Source organism: Myotis myotis, unplaced genomic scaffold, assembly GCF_014108235.1.
Source record: "Myotis myotis isolate mMyoMyo1 unplaced genomic scaffold, mMyoMyo1.p scaffold_m19_p_7, whole genome shotgun sequence".
Lineage (NCBI taxonomy): Eukaryota > Metazoa > Chordata > Mammalia > Chiroptera > Vespertilionidae > Myotis > Myotis myotis.
The window spans coordinates 89,285,878-89,303,269 of NW_023416379.1; the positions used below are offsets into that span (position 1 = coordinate 89,285,878).

Below are 17,392 nucleotides of genomic sequence, written 5' to 3' on the forward strand. Positions count from 1 at the left end.
TGTTAAGCTGTCTTGCTTTTGTGTTTTACTGTTTGAATCAAGAGCCAAATAAGGTCGATACATGTAATTGATTGGTCTTTTCCCAGTCCCTTGCAATCTATAAATTTCTGATCCATCTTTCGCCCTCTCTCCCGTCTCTTTTTTTCTGGTTATTTATTTCTTACAAGTGGTTTGACTGGCATTTTGTCGATGACATCCTGGTGCTGTAGGCCTCTGTCCTCTGCATTCCCTACAAATGGTGAGCTGGATGTAAACACTTGATCAGATTCAAGTTCAATTTGGGGCAAGTCTACTTCAGGGTGGGCCTCGGGACTTCCCTCAGGGGGCAGCTTGGTCTCTCTTTGGGGACGCTGAGAGCCAGGATGGTCACTGCCTAGGTGACCCTCGGGCACCAGGGGGAGCAGGTTGGAGGCCTAGGTGGGCCCAGAGTCTTCCATTCATCCAGGGAAGGACCTGCTGGTGGAGGAAGGGGCAGCAGTGGCCCCGGGCCCTTTCCTGGCCACCACCTCTGAGCACCGACCTTTCTCTCCCTTGGTGGAGGACCCCTCTCGTAGATGAAGACAACCTCACCCGGGCTTTCCTCGTGCCTTGGGCTTATCGTTTTGAAATCAGCAGCAGGGTAAACACTGTGCACCCCAGCAGGTGCCAGCCTGGCTCTGGGGGGACACGGGCTGGGCGCTGGAGGGGCAGAGCTGGCTCAGACCCGCCCTGTCCAAGTGCTCAGAGGCCTCTGCCATCAGGCCAGTCTGGGTCCTGATCCTCGATCGCCATGCACCAGATTGTGCGGTTACTTCCCCTCCCTGAGCCTCCGTTTCCTCTCAGGTAAGTGGGGATAAAGGCCAGGCTTGGAGAGCCGTATCTCACAGTGACGGCGACTCAAGTCATGGCACCACTGATCACTACTCCCTTCGTCGGCCTGACGTAAAGTGGGTCAGGAAGGGCCTAGGCCGCTCACCCCAACATGCCCATCTTCAGTCGGATCCTTGAGCCGGCTCAGCCCCCGGCTTCTCCAGACCAGACCAGCGTGGGTCCCTGGCTCAGGAGAAGAGGCTTTGGGTCGCTGGTGGAGAGAGAGGTGTTTTGTGACAAGGGACAGGGATTCCGTTCCTTATGATAAGTGAGTAGTAGCTTATATGTTAGGAGCCCCATCGTGAGGTCTGGGGCCCCAAGCCCCGGGAGCCCCAGGGCCTGGTGAGCCATCACCCACAATCGCATGTCCCAGGAGTCCACGGCCAAAGTCCTGCCTGTGCCCAAGTTCTGTTTATTGCCCAGCTCGGCCCTGGAGTTTGGCTCAGGAGGCAGAAATTCCAGGAATCCCGGGTCCTCCTTCGACTTGGCATCCTCCTCAACCTCCTCCCTCCCGCCCTCTCCTCTACCAATCCTTGGGCCTCTGTCCTATTGGGAGCACAAATGGCCAATTGTCCTGGGATCGTGATGTCCCTTGGGAGTAGCCGCCCTGGGGCCAGATGTGGCTGTTGAGGGCATTAAGCACTGGGTCTGAAGGAGGCCTTCTCGAGCTGCTTAGAGCAGCCAGAGTGTGAGGGAGGTTAGGGGAGGCGGGCTGGGGAGAGGCTGTGCGTGAGCAAGTGTCAGGCAACGGGGGATGGGAAGCAGTTTTCCTGGTGCCTCCCTCCAGAATGCAGCAGGCCCTGCAAACAGCATCAAGTAGCAGAGCTCCCCAAACAGTGGCAGCCCCTAAATCACGGAGCCGCTAGCTCCTAACATCTACTGTCACCCCTGCCTCTCACGGCCCTGTTCCCACCTGCCTTCTGGTCCCCGTGTGGACTCGCGCCCCCACCTCCTAAAGGACACACCTGCGGGGTGAGCTCTTGGAAATGCTAGTGACCAGGACACTTGCTGCAAACCCTCCAGACAAACCTTCACCGTCGGGCGAACCTGTGTACTTCTAACTGGCATGCTTTTAAATGCATACAATAAAATGTGCCATATTATAAAGGCAACCAATTGCATCAAAACACGATTATCGACACATGTTGTAAAAGTACAATTTGTGTATAGGACGTACAGGCAGGTGCAGCATAATGGCTTTGGTCAACAACAGGCCGCACACTCAGCAGTGGTCTCATCAGGTTAGAATGGAGTTGAACATTTCCTATCGTCTCATGACCTCAGGGCCACCATCATGTCCTAGCTCAAGGCATTACACAACTCCGACCACTGTGTCACAATGTGTTACAACTGCCTACAGCAGCTGTTTTCAACCTTTTCTGTCTCACGGCACACATAAACTAATTACTAAATTCTGCGGCACACAAAAAAAACATATATTTTTTGCTGATCTGACCAAAAAATAGATACAATTTTGATTCATTCACACCAGATAGCTATTATTGTATTGGCTGTTGTCATTATATATATATATATATATATATATATATATATATATATATATATATATATATATATGTATATATGTATGTATATATTGATTTCAGAGAGGAAGAGAGATAGAAACATCAATGATGAGAGAGGATCATTGATCAGCTGCCTCCTGCACACCCCCTACTGGGGACTGAGCCTGCAATCTAGGCATGTGCCCTGACCGGGAATCAAACTGTGACCTTCTGGTTCATAGATCAAAGCTCAATCACTGAACCATGCCAGCTGGGCGGCTGTTGTCATTTTTTTATTTGACAATCTAAGGGGAAAGAGGTCAGTACCATTGATTGAATAGTCAGGTATTGCATGTTTTAAAAATTCTTGCAACACACCAGTTGAAAATCTCTAGCCTATGGTATTCAGTATAGTAACATACTATAGTTTTGTAGCTGGAAGATGTAGGGGAACAGAATTTCACCCCAAGTTATGTCTCTTTGGCACAGTATTATTTTAGGCTGGTTAATTCTAAAAAAAGAGCAGGCCTGGCAAAAGCTCAGGAAACCAGGTTGACATTCCCCTTTGTGAAATGCATTCACATTTGTAAGAAAAGTCTCCCTTGGACAGGGTGTCTTCCTGGCTGCACCAGCAGAGGGGTCACCTTCTCCTTATCTCCAGAAACTCTTATCAGTGCCGCTAAGTCTGAAATCTGTATGGCAATCTTCGACCTAAGAATGTCCAAACCTGCAGAGAATATTTCTGAGTCTATTTGAACCAAACTGATGACATTTGCCTGGAAGCCAGATCTCAAATGCTTCACAGAAGGGATTTTTTGTGTGTGTTTTAACAGTCCCATTTGCCCTGGTGCCCCGCCCCCTGCCTTACACTCACCTTTCCCCTCGGCCATTCTCATCAGCCAGCTCCATTCAGACTTTCTGAGAGGTCTGTAGGTACTGGATGTGGTGACCAAAATAAACAGCTGAAAAATGGTTAGGATCCACAGACGCAAAGTGTTGGGGTCTCATGCCATACTCCTTTCCTGACTGAAAAAGAGGGCATTGTGCACCCCAAAGGAATGACTCTCAAATGGTGGGACTTCGGGGATCAATGAGAGGAAGGTCTGGGTTGGTTCCATGCACACACAGCCCTGCTGTGCTCCCTAGAAAGGCCCCGGGGGAAGGCATAGTTCTCGATGACCTCTGAACCGGCCAGTGGGCTTCTCTTCTGATTGAATTGTGTTTCCTGGCAGTAAAAATTTTAGACGCCTCATAGCAATGAAATTCCGATAGTATGATGTTCCCTTTGTAAGAGAAAGACTTTGAAATGGCCATACAGATTTATCTGAAAGCTCCCAACACTAATAATTAGAATCAGTGCTTGTGCTCTGCCCTGAACCTGTGAGGATGTTTCTCTCTCCCGCAGACTGGTCTCAGTACAGGGCAGGCAGCTCCTGGGGTAACCGGAACCCGCCAGGCCACACCTATGGGGCTTAGTATTGTCACTCAGCTGCCTCTCTCTCCTCAATGTCTGGCTGATCCCTGTAACTTCAAATATCTTTTTTAAAAAATATATATTTTATTGATTTTTTACAGAGAGGAAGGGAGAGAGATAGAGAGCTAGAAACATCGATGAGAGAGAAACATCGATCAGCTGCCTCCTGCACACCTCCTACTGGGGATGTGCCCACAACCAAGGTACATGCCCTTGACTGGAATCGAACCTGGGACCCTTGAGTCCGCAGGCCGACGCTCCATCCACTGAGCCAAACCGGTTATGGCAAACTTCAAATATCTTACCATGAATTTACAAGGTCAATTTTTACTACTTGTTTGTGTTTTTTTATATATATAAATGATTATTCACAAATTTGATGCAAGTTTATAAAATTTACTGTAGTACTTTTTTGTGTTTTTACCTTAAATCTTACATATAACATAAAATTTACCACCTTAACATCAAATTTACCATCTTTTTAAGCGGACAGCACAGTAGTGTTAATTATATGATCCTCATTGTACAAATCTCTAGAACTTTCTTATCTTACAGAACTGAGACTCTACTCCCTGAACAATTTTGCCCCCTCCCCACATCCGCTGGCCATTACTATTATCTGTTTCTAAGACTGTTTGACAACAGTCATGGGCCACTTAGGGACATGGATACATTCTAAGAAATTCATCCTTTTTTTTTTTTTAATCTTTGTTGAAAGTATTACATATGTCCCCTTCCCCCCACCCCCCATTGACCCCTTCTAGCCCGCCCTACCCCAGGCCTTCACCACCCTATTGTCTGTGTCCATGGCTTATGCATATATGCATACAAGTTCTTTGGTTGATCACTTCCAACCCACCTATCCTCCCCCCACCTTCCCTCTGAGATTCTGAAATCTGTTCTATGCTCCTATGTCTCTACATCTATTTTGTTCATCAGTTTATTTTGTTCATTAGATTCCACATGAGTGAGATCATGTGATATTTGTCTTTCTCTGACTGGCTTATTTCGCTTAGCATAATACTCTCCAGGTCCCTCCATGCTGTCTCAACAGTAAGAGATCCTTCTTTTTTACAGCTGCATAGTATTCCATGGTATAGTGTACCACTGCTTTTCTATCCACTCATCTACTGATGGGCACTTGGGCTGTTCCAGATCTTAGCTATTTTAAATTGTGCTGCTAAGAACATAGGGATGCTTACATTTTTTCTGATGGTATTTTGGGTTTCTTAGGATATATTCCTAGAAGTGGGATCACTTGGTCAAATGTAGCTCCATATTTAATCTTTTTTTTTTTATATATATATATTTTATTGATTTTTTACAGAGTGGAAGGGAGAGAGAGATAGAGAGTTAGAAACATCGATGAGAGAGAAACATCGATCAGCTGCCTACTGCACATCTCCTACTGGGGATATGCCCGCAACCGAGGTACATGCCCTTGACCGGAATCGAACCTGGGACCCTTCAGTCCGCAGGCCGATGCTCTATCCACTGAGCCAAACCGGTTTCGGCCATATTTAATCTTTTGAGGAAACTCCATACTGTTTTCCATAGTGGTTGTGCCATAGTCTGCATTCCCACCTGCCGTGCACTTGCACGAGGGTTCCCTCTTCTCCACATCCTCACCAGCACTTGTCATTTGTTGATTTGTTGATAGTGCCCATTCTGGCACATGCGAGGTGACACCTCATTGTCGTTTTAATTTGCATCTCTCTGATGCTCAGTGACTTTGAGCATTTTTTTCATATGTCCCTTGGCCATCTGTATGTCCACTTTGGAGAAGTGTCTAGTCCATTTTTAAATTAGATTGTTTGTCTTCCTTTTGGTAAGTTGCATGAGTTCCTTATATATTTCAGATATTAACCCTTTATCAGATGTATCGTTGCCAAATATGTTCTCCCCCACAGTGGGCTCCCTTTTCATTGTGCTGATGGTCCTTAGGTCCTTTTGTCATGTGCGAGCATCACAGGAGGCACTTACACAAACCTAGATGGTGTGGCCCATGTGGATGGAAGAACAGCCAACCCTGTCGAAAATCCTTACAAGGGTTTATTTGAGCCAAAATTGACAACAGAACTGGGAAGCAAGGTCTCAAATGCTCTGGAGAATGACAGTTTTGCAGTTTCCTTTTTCTTTCGTAATGAAGGAGGGAAGAAGGAAAGGAAGATTACATGAAGGTGGGAGGAAGCGAGAGGAGATATCTCTGTTTGCATCGCAGGATCTCAAGATGTGAGGATGGTTGTTTCCCAGGGATAAAAAAAGAGGCCCAAGATTCAACCTAGATGAGCAAGACAACAGACTTTGCTTAAGGCAAAGATAAGCCTTTGGTACAGAAGTTGCATGCCTGTGCTGCGACTGCCCACCATGACCTGCTCGGTCAGGAATTTATGATCTCGTCTCTCTATGAGGTTATTCCATAGAACTCCCCTATCACCATTGGTTTTGTTTTTGGTTTTGTTTTTGTCCACAAGAGCTATGAAGCTCTTTTTCTTTCCTTTTTAAAGGAATCAACGTTTTCAAGTGATTGTGTTGTGACTCACTTTATGCTCTTAATGGCTTTTTTATATGTCTCCTTAGGTGGGATGGGGAGTTCACAAGGGCACTATTCCCTTTGAAATTCCTACACAGACTGTGTACAGAAATATTCCCACACAGAGATAAAACAGTAAGTGTTTTAGCATCTGAAAGCATTATCAAATGTTCATTCACCACGAGGATAATCCCTTCACCTAACTGAGAGGAGAACGTCACAGGCGGGTGTGGGTCTTCGGAGCAGAGTTTAGGAGCCTCAGTGACCTTGGGGAAAACAAGCAGTCTGCTCGGCCAGTTTCATAGGGTGCAACCCAGATTGTGACCTGTCGCTATCAAGGTGAAACAGCAACTCAAAGCTCATTGCCTTATACATTATCAAGATGGCACTCTGAAACAAATGATTGTTGGCCACACCATAAATAAACATGCTAATGAAGCCGTGGCAGCGGTTTTATCAGCAGTGTACAGAAGTATATGCCCTGTGCCCCTCCCCCACGTACCCATTTTTTCCTTTTCTATTCTTGAGGCTCAAGTTGTCTAAACATTCAGTAGTTTCAGCACAGATTCTATTTCCAAAAGCCCCCACTGGCTCCTGAGCAGAGAATGGGCATAACTCCTGATCTGGTTGGAAATTATTGATTCAAATGTGTGGATGGGGCCAGGGAGGGTGGGGAAGGAGTGGGGAGGGGAGGAGAAGCACATTCTGTGTGGAAAGAGACAAAGGAGAGAGAGAGAGAGAGAGAGAGAGAGAGAGAGAGAGAGAGAGAGAGAGAGAGAGAGAGAGAGAGAGACCAGGAGAATGGAGAGCTGGGGTTAAGGGGTTTGGGAAAATGCAGGGAGGAAAGGAAGGGGCAACAGAAGAGAGGATGAGGAGAAAGTGACCATAACATTGAGGGGACAAAAAAGAGGAAGGGGTCGAGAAATGAACAAATAGACCAAGTTGGAAGACAGAGAAACTAGCAATTACAAAAACTTGGGATAAAAACCAACTCATCCACAACTGTTCTGCCTTGTCCTCGTGAGAGAGTGAAACTGAAATAGGAAGAGGCCCTTATTTTCGTAGGAAGAGAACGCAGTCCGGAGGTGGGAGAGGAATGGGACAGAATTTTCCTAACAAAGGAAGGAAAAATTGTAGCCTCTCAAACTGCCCTCACCCCATAATGGATGGACCGTTTACACACAGTCCCTGACCTCCAGCCAGAGAGAGACCCAGGACAAAGGCCTGGTCCCTGGAAAAGCTGAGGGCTGGGGAGTGAGTCTGCAGCATCAGGAGGGAGGCAGGCAGGGTTGTTTGTTGTTGTTTAACACATTTGTTTGATTTTTTTTATTGAGATATAATTGACATATAACATTATATTGGTTTCAGGTGTACAATGGAATGATTTAATACTAGTATGTATAGTAAAACTGAAACTGGACAACCAATGGGTCCGGGCTTCCTGTCACTACTTGGGCCAATTCAGCAGAGACTGGGTTGAATTATACTAGTACATGAGCGCTTATTCCAATAATGTGGGCAGTATGGGAGAGCAGCAGGGGATCCACAAAAATCTGCTCTGCATCCCCCCATAGACCAGCTGCTTATACAGGTAGGACAAGGATTCCATGGGGAAGTAGGGATAGCAGGCATGGGGAAGCAGGCTGTGCAGGCTGAGGTGGGACTCCATTGTTTAGGCAACAAGGTTGTTAATCTTTCCATGATAATAGGCAGTTCTTGAATGAGAATGGACCGCATTCCAAGGTTGACTCCCAGGTCCTGGGGACACACAACTCCCAGCCAGGTTAGACTGTCCTTTCTTTAACCAGAACAAGGCCTGGTTAACAGAACATGATTAATATTTTCCATTACCTTAGCTAGTCCCCAATATTCTATTTTTGCCCCTAACAAAATGAACACCACAAGTCCAGTTAACCTCCATCACCAAAACATAGTTACGAGAAATTTTTTTCTTGTGATGGAGACTTTTATGATTTACTCTCTTAGCAACGTTCAAACATGCAATACAGCATGTCAAACTCAAAGGCTAACACGGGCCAAATAAACAAGGTTTAAGCTTATGTGGGCCGCAAAAAAACAAAAGCTTCAATTTTCATAGAAACATAGGTTTATTTTGATAGAGACAGGCTGAATACAAAGGGCTGAAATAAATGAGTAATCCTTAACATAAAATAATAGAACATTTTAATAAAAATTAATATTTTTTCTTGAACATTAACTTACCAGACACTGAATAACTGCACCAATTAACAAGCGTAACGCAAATAAACCTATTTTTCTTGTTCTCTCAAAGCAAAATATTTCCTGTTGTGCACACGAAACAAGTCAGTTCAAGACCAATGACGTGGCAATCGGCTGCTAAAATATTCGCTGCTGGTATTAGTGGAGAGAAATGATGTGCTTGTGTGTAAGGCTCATAAGGGAAATGAATGCAACGTGATTATAGTCATCAGTCATTAGGGAACGTTGTAGTTCATTATTAAAAATTATGTATAACAGGATATTGTAAAAATTAAGTTATGAAATTTTTATTAAGACATTTCTTACATACCGTTACATTGGCTGGGCCGCAAAAATATTTGTACTCTATATTACATCCCCATGACTTTATTTTTATTTCATAACTGGAAGTTTGTACCTTTTGACCCCCTTCATCAATTTCATACACCCCCATCCCCCACCCTTTGCCCCCAACAATTCTACCAATCAGTCTCTGTATCTGTGAGCTTGGTTTTTGTTGTTGTTGTTTTTTTTTAAAGTTTATTAATTTTTAGAAAGAGAGGAAGGTAGAGGAGAGAGACATTGATGTGAGAGCACAATGTGGATCAGGGATCGCGCCAGCAACCCAGGCAGGTGCCCTAACAGGAATTGAACCAGCAACCTCGTGGTGCATGTGAGGATGCCCAATCAACTAAGCTATACCAACGAAGGATGTTGTTTTAACTTTTTCAGGAACTGCCATACTGTTTCCATTGTGCATTCCCTTTTCTCCACATTTTTGCCCACACTTGTTTTTATCTTTTTTATAATAGTCATCTGACAGATGTGAGGTGATAACACATTGGGGTTCTAATTTACATTTCGCTTATAATTAGTGATGTTAAGCGTCTTTTCATGTACCTGTTGGCCATCTGTATGTCTTCTTCAGAAAAATATCTATTCAGATCCTCTGCCCATTAAATATATATATATATATATTTTTTTTCTTTACTTCAGAGAGGAAGGGAGAGGAAGAGAGATAGAACAACAATGAGAATCATTGATTAGCTGCCTCCTGCAAGCCCCCTACTGAGGATCCAGCCCACAAACCAGACATTTACCCTGACTGGAAATGAAACCAGTTGGACCTCTTGGTTCATAGGTCGACACTCAACCACTGAGCCACACTGGCAGGGTCCTGCCCATTTTTTTCTTTTTAATCCTCATCAAAGGATATTTTTCATTGATTTTTAGAGAGAGTGGAAGGGAGAGGGAAAAACAGAGAGAAATATCGATCTGAGAGAAACACATCCATTGGTTGTTTCCTGCACATGTCCTGACCAGGGCCTGTGCCGGGGAGGAGCCTGTAACTGAGGTATGTGCCCTTAACCGGAATCGAACCCGGGACCCTTAGGTCTGCAGGCCGATGTTCTATCCACTGAGCCAAACCAGCTAGGGCCCATTTTTTAATTAAACTGTTTTGTTTTGCTATTGAGTTGTATGAGTTCTTTATATATTTTGGATATTTATTCCTTATCAGATATGTGACTTGCAAATATTTTCTCCCATTCCCTAGGCTGCCTTTTCATTTTGTTGATGGTTTTCTTTACTGTGCAGAAGCTCTGTAGTTTGATATAGTCCCACCTATTTATTTTTGCTTTTGTTGCCTTGACTTTTGGAGTCAGTTCCCAAAAAAACCCACTGTCCAGACACTAAGACTGATGTCAAGGAACTTATTGTCTATGTTTCTTGTAGGAGTTTTATGGTTTTGGGTCTTACATCTAAGTCTTTAACCCATTTTGGTTTAATTTTTGTGTATGGCATAAGATAGTCTAGTTTTATTATTTTGCATGTCCAGTTTCCCCAATGCCATTTTCTGAAGAAACTGTCCTTTCCCCATTGTATATACTTGGTTCCTGTGCTGTAAACTTATTTCTAGGCTCTCTTCTGTTCCATCAATGTGTTTATGCCAATACTCTACTATTTTGATTACCATAGCTATTTAATATAGTTTATAATCAGGAGTATGATGCCTCCAGCTTTGTTCTTTTTTTCTCAAGATTGCTTTGGCTATGCTGGGTCTTTTGTAGGTCCATATAAATTTTAGATTGTTAGTTATATTTCTTTGGAAAATGCCGTTGGAATATTGATAAGGATTGCACTGAATCTGTTGATTTCTTTGGTAGGATGGACATTTTAACAGTATTCTTCCAATTGTTAACACCTTCGAACCTGTAAAGAATTTTTGTGAGTTTATTTGAGCCAAACTGTAGACAATTGCCGGGAGGCAGAATCTCAAGGGATTGGGATAATTCTCCAGAGAATGGCGGGTTTTCATCTATTTTTATACATTGCAATCAAAGGAGGAGACTTAGGTGGCTTACATGAAATCCATTGGTGATAGATTAGGGAGGAGGGAGAAAACAAAAGCGGGGGGAAACCTCTGGGATTGGATAAAAAGTAAAATGATAGACACATTACTTAGGTGGGTACAGGATAGTTAATAGTCAACAATTAACAAGGTAACAATAACAATGAAGGAATTTGTGCTATCTGTCCTGGCGCCCAGACATTTGGTTGTGCCTTGAGGGGGTCTGGAAAAAAGGGAAGTTACAAGTCACTGAGACATTTCAATGATATGTTATCGTAGATGCAAAAAGACAATAAGTGTAGTTAAGGTAAAGGTTGATCTTGACAGGGAAGATACCGGCCTAGGAGGTGACTACCCACCATAACTACTTTTAACTAAAGTTTAATTTCAGACCATCCTTTGTGGTTACTTTAGGCCTTTGAGTTTGCAAGACTGCCATGCAGGCCTTCCCTGAGCTTGTCAGGTTAGCAAGTGGCCCCTTTCATCCACACAATCCATGAGCACAGAATATCTTTCCATTTATTTGTGTCTTTTATTGATTAATTGATTGCTTGATTAAATCTTCATTGTTGAAAGTATTACATAGGTCCTCCTTTATCCCCCATTAACCTCTTCTAGCCCATTCCTGTCCTCCCCGCCCCCCCCCCCCTTCTATTTATTTTCATCAATACCTTACAGCCTTTCACATCCATGGTTAAATTAATTCCTAGGCGTTTTATTCTTTTTTATGCAATTGTGAGTGATATCGTCTTAATTCCTCTTCCTGATATCCCATTAGTATATTGAAGTGCAATTTATTTTTGTATATTGATTTTGTATCCTATAACTGTTAGGTTAGGTAGCTCAGGAGGCGGCGCAAGAAATAGAGTCCAGTGAATCAGAAAAGAAAGGAAAGGAAAAGGTTTATTCTGCGTCCCTGGGAGACCCACGTACCCCCGGGACAGGGCACGTGGATTCACACCAACAAGGAGGGGGGCGCTTTTTTTATACTGTGGTTGGGTGAGGGGCGGGGACATGAGCTGAGGTATTCAGTTGAGGAAGTTTCAGCTGCAGGGGTCAGCCAGGTATTCAGGAATGAGTCAGTATCTGTGTGGGGGTCCTGGAAAAGCCAGTATCTGTGTCTGGCACGCTGATCTGTGAGAAATTCCAGGGGAAGTCCATTGTCTCATCACATGTCTGCATGTATTTGATCCTGGGCTCTCTCCGACCTAACAATAACTTTACTGAATCTGTTGATTAGCTCTAACAGTTTTTCATTGGAGTCTTTAGTAGGGTTTTCTACACATAATATCATGTGATCTACAAATAGTGACAGTTTTACTTCTTACTTTCCAATTTGGATGCCTTTTATTTCTTTTTCTTGCATAATTGCTCTGGCTATGACTTCCATTGGGTGTGTGTTTTTGACAAATATATTTGTGACCGTCATTCACTTCTTCATTGCACAAATGTTTAATGAGTGTCTATTATGTAACAGTCCTGAGGGAATATATCATTGAACAATCCAGACTCCCCACCCATAAGCTGTCATTTTAATGTTGTATAGTATATTAGAGATATATAGTATATTTGAGAAAATTTAGTGCTAGGAGGAAAACAGGGCTAGCAAGGAGGGTAAGGAGGGCAAGTGTGTGCGTGTGTGTGTGTGGAGGGTGTGTGTGCGCAACTTTAAGTAGGCCTGGGAGTATCAAAGCGGTTTTTCCCCTAGAGTTGCAGTGTGTGTAGCCAGGGAAGGGGTAAGGGAGGGGTCTTGCACAGCGCTGTCCAGGCTGCTCCTCCCCCCACCTAACCAAACCCCTCCCTCCCCCAAGGGTCTCACAACAGAGCACCTGAGAATGGGGCCAAATGGAGAAGCCACGCCTTTGTGGCTGGGTTCGTTCCTGATATGCTGATTCTTGGCAGTTTCTCCGGTCCCTTTCTGATCCCCTTTTCCCAGGCTTATAATTAATAGTAAGGTGAGGCAAAAACTGAATTACAGGCAAAATAACAGGAGTCACAACTCCCTGACCCCAGTCGTTAGGTCCACACTCATTTTCTTTAATACCCCAGTACTAGGAGCAAATGCGGGTCCCAGACACCCCTATCGCTCAGGAATTGGGCACCGGGGAACCCAGTGAGCCGAGAAGCGCACCTCGTGTGACTCCCGCTGCGGCGGGCTCGGGGGCGGGGCGGGGCGGGGGCGGGGCCGGAGAGGGGCGGACCCTAGTCGGCCCCGCCCCCGGGGCCTGGCGCGGGCGGGAGGTGAGCGCTGGGCGCTGATTAAAGCGGCGCGCGGAGGCGGGCGCAGCGCACACTGCTGTGGCGCGCGTAGGGCAGCCCACGTGTCTCCCGAAGTCGGGCCCTGAGTTCCCCCCCAGCTTCTCTCACCGCCGCGATCCGGGGCGCTCCCTCGGCCCCCTTGGTGTGCGCCCACCCCGGCCCGCGCGAGCAGGGCCCCCCGCACAATTTCCCGCGCTCCGTGGGCCAACTTGGAGAAGCTACTTTGTCCCCGGAGCCGCACGGGGGGTTCGGGGCACTGCGCATGCGGAGCTCCAAATTCAAACAGCTGTTTCCAGAGGCTGGAGGGCGGGTGGACCGGGAGCCACTGGGGCTAGGAGACGCGTTGGCCTGGAGGTGGCCGCTCGGGAGCCATGGTGGACCGGGGCCCTCTGCTCACCTCGGCCATCATCTTTTACTTGGCCATCGGGGCGGCGATCTTCGAGGTGCTGGAGGAGCCGCACTGGAAGGAGGCTAAGAAGAAGTACTACACGGAGAAGCTGCATCTACTCACCAAGTTCCCGTGCCTGAGCCAGGAGGGCCTGGACGAGATCTTGCAGGTGAGGCGCCGCGTTGCCCCTACGAACACCTGACGCTGGCTCGAGCTCTGGGAGTGCGGCGGGGGCGCCCCTCGCAGCTTTGGGTGACCCTCGCCCCGGTGGGTTGTCCTGGGGAGACAGGAGGGGTGTCTCCTGGATGTGGTTGCCGGGATCTTTCGTTCACCCGTGGACACAGGAGTCACCTTGGGACCCAGTTTGTGCAGAGAATTTAGGGTTGACCTCCGGGTGAACCGGGCCCCTCGGTGGCTCGCTGTGGGGGTGCGGGTCCCTCCTTCCTTGGAGAGGGGCTGTGGGGCGGAGGAAAGCGTTTATCTTTCCTTGGAGACGCTCCCGGAGTGCGAGAGCCCAGCCGGTTGTCACCCGCCCAGCGTCTGCACCTCCCATCTCCCGGGCCAGCGCCGCTCCCGCACGACTGTTTTTCGGGAATGGGAGCCGCGCGGAGTTGCTGGAGGGTCCCCAGGTCCAGCCTGAGCAAGACCCCCTTCCCCCGTCGGGCGAGGAGCGGGGTGAGGGCTCTGCCCGGCTGCGCCGCGGGGCCGGCCGGCGGCTGGAATGCTGCAGACGCGCTCGGGCTTCCGGGAGAGCTTAGCTTATCTCGCCGTCTCGACTGTCGGGAAGGCTAACTCCCCGGGCTCGCGGATAAACTTGGTGAAAGTAGTGGGCTGAGCAAAAGAACCAGACCCGGAGTCCATGTGCCGAATGGGGGGTGGTGAGGAGAGTTTCCCGCCCCGGTTGGCATTGGGAGTTTCTTCTGGTTCATTTGCCCCATGAGGCATTGACCTCGCTAGGCTAAACCGACCCTTGGCCAGGACTCGAGGCCCAATGCTCAGTTTCCTGAAGACCCTTGGCCTTACCTGTCCAGCCGTGGCCTGCACGGGTGGCATCCTGCAGGGGATGACCCGGACCTGAGTGGGAGCCGTGGAGCAGGGGTAGTGGATGGGAGATGTTACCTTTCTCCTGGGGTGAAAGATACCATAAAGGAGGTTGAACGAGGAGCAATATTTAATCTACAGCCGCCCCGCCCCCCAATGCTATGTGCCTGTCTAGTTGTCTCATTCTTCTGGCCTCAGTTTCCCTGTATGTAAAATGGGAACAAACCTGTCGTCATCCATCTTTCCTGCCCTGAACTGTTGGAAAGTTGAAAGCATTGGAAAACAGAAGCCATCTGCTTGTGACTCCCTTTTTGTCCCCAAACCAATAGACAATTGAAGATGAGCATATCGGTGCCTGCCGGCAGCCAGACCGACTAGCAGACTGGGGACCACTGGAAGGGGGAGGCTGAGTCAGCAGGTTGGGTGTGTGTTTTCAGTGGGGAAATTTCCCGGGGTGGGGGCTGGTGGGAGGTGAGGTTGGAGAAGGACGGTGAGCTTCAGGAGGTAGCTGGTTCTAGCGGGAGTCCCGGGGCGATGCGGGTTCGTTTGCCCTGGGTGCGTGGGCTGGGGAAGGGTCACTGTAATTTCCCTGGAGGAAACAATTCTTCTGTTGTTTAGTTTCTTCCAGGGCTTTGCTTAGAGGGGAAGAAGGCAGGCGAGTATGATAATAAAGAATCGAGCTGCCCTCGAAGTTTCCTTCTTCGCCGCTCCTCCACCAACCACTGCAGGAAGGAAAGAATTCAAGGCTGAATGTGGGAAAATAAACTTCAAAACACGAGGAGAAGGGAAAAGAGGGGGGTCGGGGTGAGGCAGCCGGGTGCAGCTGGTGGTAGGAGCTTTGGAGTGTCGACAGCTTTCTTAAGGTGTTTGAGCAAACAATATGTTTCTTAATTTGAGGTCCTGTGAACCCCCCACCCCCACCCCCCCACCCGCAAGAAAGCAGGTAACTTAGAAAAAGGATTTGGGCGTCAGGCCAGTGTGATTTGGAGATAATTACGGATAGCCCTGTCCCCATCTGCAGCCAAAAAACTCTCAAACTATCTCCAACTGGGCGAGTCTCCTCCCTTCGTAGGAAAAATCCAAGAAATGAAAACCAGTGGAAGCATTTTGTTAGCATTACTTTTTTAGTTTCCAGAAGTCTGCCAGGCTTGGCTTTCTGATGCGACTTGGGGCATTGCCCTCGGCCTCAGGAAATTGGTTGAAGGAAAAATGAAAACTCCGAAATCTTTCCAAAGGGGTTGCTGGGGCATTTTCCACCTGAGGTTCTGAATCACCTTTGTAATTCTAAGGAAGCCCTGGCTAGGAATTCCTGGGGTGGGGGCAGGCTCCTGGGAGGGGTGGAGGGAAGCGTGTGGGGGCAGTGCAAGTCTGGGTTGGGGTTTTTCCTCACATTGGAAACTGTGCTTTCAAATCCGTGAGAAAGGGAGTTGACACACCTTTCTCTAGATCTTTGGAAATAGTCCCCGAGTTGTCAGGTGCTTCCTTCCGGTTCAAGCTGTGGTTGAACAGAGGCGGAGGTGGACTTGCAGATGCTCTGCACCCTCCCAGCCTTGGGCCACGTGGCCGCCCTCCTTCCTGCTTCAGAGCCATCTTGACCCTCTGCTGTGACGCTTGCTGCACCAGGCATTGGGCGAACTCTGTCCCCCTAGCCTTTCCCTAAATTGCAGAGGTTCCCACGAGGGGAATTAGCACAGACTGAGCCCCTGGTGCACATTGTGGGTGGCATCGGCATTTGATGAGAGGGCACGGTCTGGTTTTGCCATCTGGCTTGGCCATTTACCCATCAAGCCGTTTAAGTTCCTCATCTGCAACATGAGGTCTGGTAAGGGTCAAGTCCAGTAGAAGCATGCGGCCAGATGTGTGCAGATGTAACGTGGGAGAGCGAGCTCATCCCCCTGTCACTTGCGCGTATGGAGCACTGACCAAGGCAAGTTGCCAAGTGCGTTACCTGTACCAGGTCAGGTACTCCTTACAGCCGCCTTGCCTATTTAGATAAGGACACCGAAGCTCAGGGAAGTTAAAGTGGCTTTGGTGACACAGCAAGAAGGCACAGCCTGGGGTGGGGACCAGCTGTCTGCCTCCTGGTGCACCCCTGCCCCCCATCTTGGGCATGTGACACTGTTGAGGGGTTGGTCTGTAAGTGAGTTTAGTAAATTGGTTCAGCTGGACTCTGGTGTGCTGGGAAATTCTATTTTCTCTTCCCCCAAGAACAGGCACCTGCACGCAGGCTTCTCCAAGCTCTGCCTGTTCAGCTGCCTCCTCCTCCACTACTGAAGGGAGCGCCAGTCCACAGTGCCCCACACCCCACTCCCACGAAACCGCTGAGGATTGGGGTACAGGGGGGGAATGAACCCTTCTCAGCCTTCACCTCCGGTGTACAGTGATCATAAACAGGAAGGATTTGAGAGCTCACCAACCGCCAGGGCTTTGAGCACTTCATGTACAGTCTTATTTTAATCTAATCCTGGTGACCACCCCCCTTTTATAGATGAGGACAATGAGGCCAAAAAAATAAAAAATTATATAACTTGCCCAGGATCCTATAGTGCAAACTCAGAAAGTGTGTTGTATTCCAAAGTGCACGGGAATTAGTCAGCAAGCATTTATTAAGCACCCACTGTGTTCCAGACAGTGAGTAAGGTGCTAGGAGTCCAAAGGTGAATTAAATCACTGCTTGAGCTGGAGATAAGAATGAGTAAACCCACCATGACTTAGCACAGAGATGTTCAGGAGGGACTCTTAAAGAGGGCCCCTCGTCCAGCCTGAGGGGTCA

The 17,392-nt window shown here is 47.6% G+C and overlaps 1 protein-coding gene across 1 annotated transcript in view; it reads left to right on the top strand.

Moving 5' to 3' along the window:
- The first annotated feature begins 13,207 nt into the window (after window positions 1–13,207).
- The window catches only part of KCNK5 (potassium two pore domain channel subfamily K member 5), a 35,434-nt gene continuing 31,249 nt past the window's right edge, over window positions 13,208–17,392 (top strand). The window contains exon 1 of the mRNA XM_036316901.1: window positions 13,208–13,747. Coding sequence (XP_036172794.1) covers window positions 13,562–13,747 — 186 coding nt within the window. The 5' untranslated portion in view covers window positions 13,208–13,561. The remainder of the gene's footprint in view (window positions 13,748–17,392) is intronic.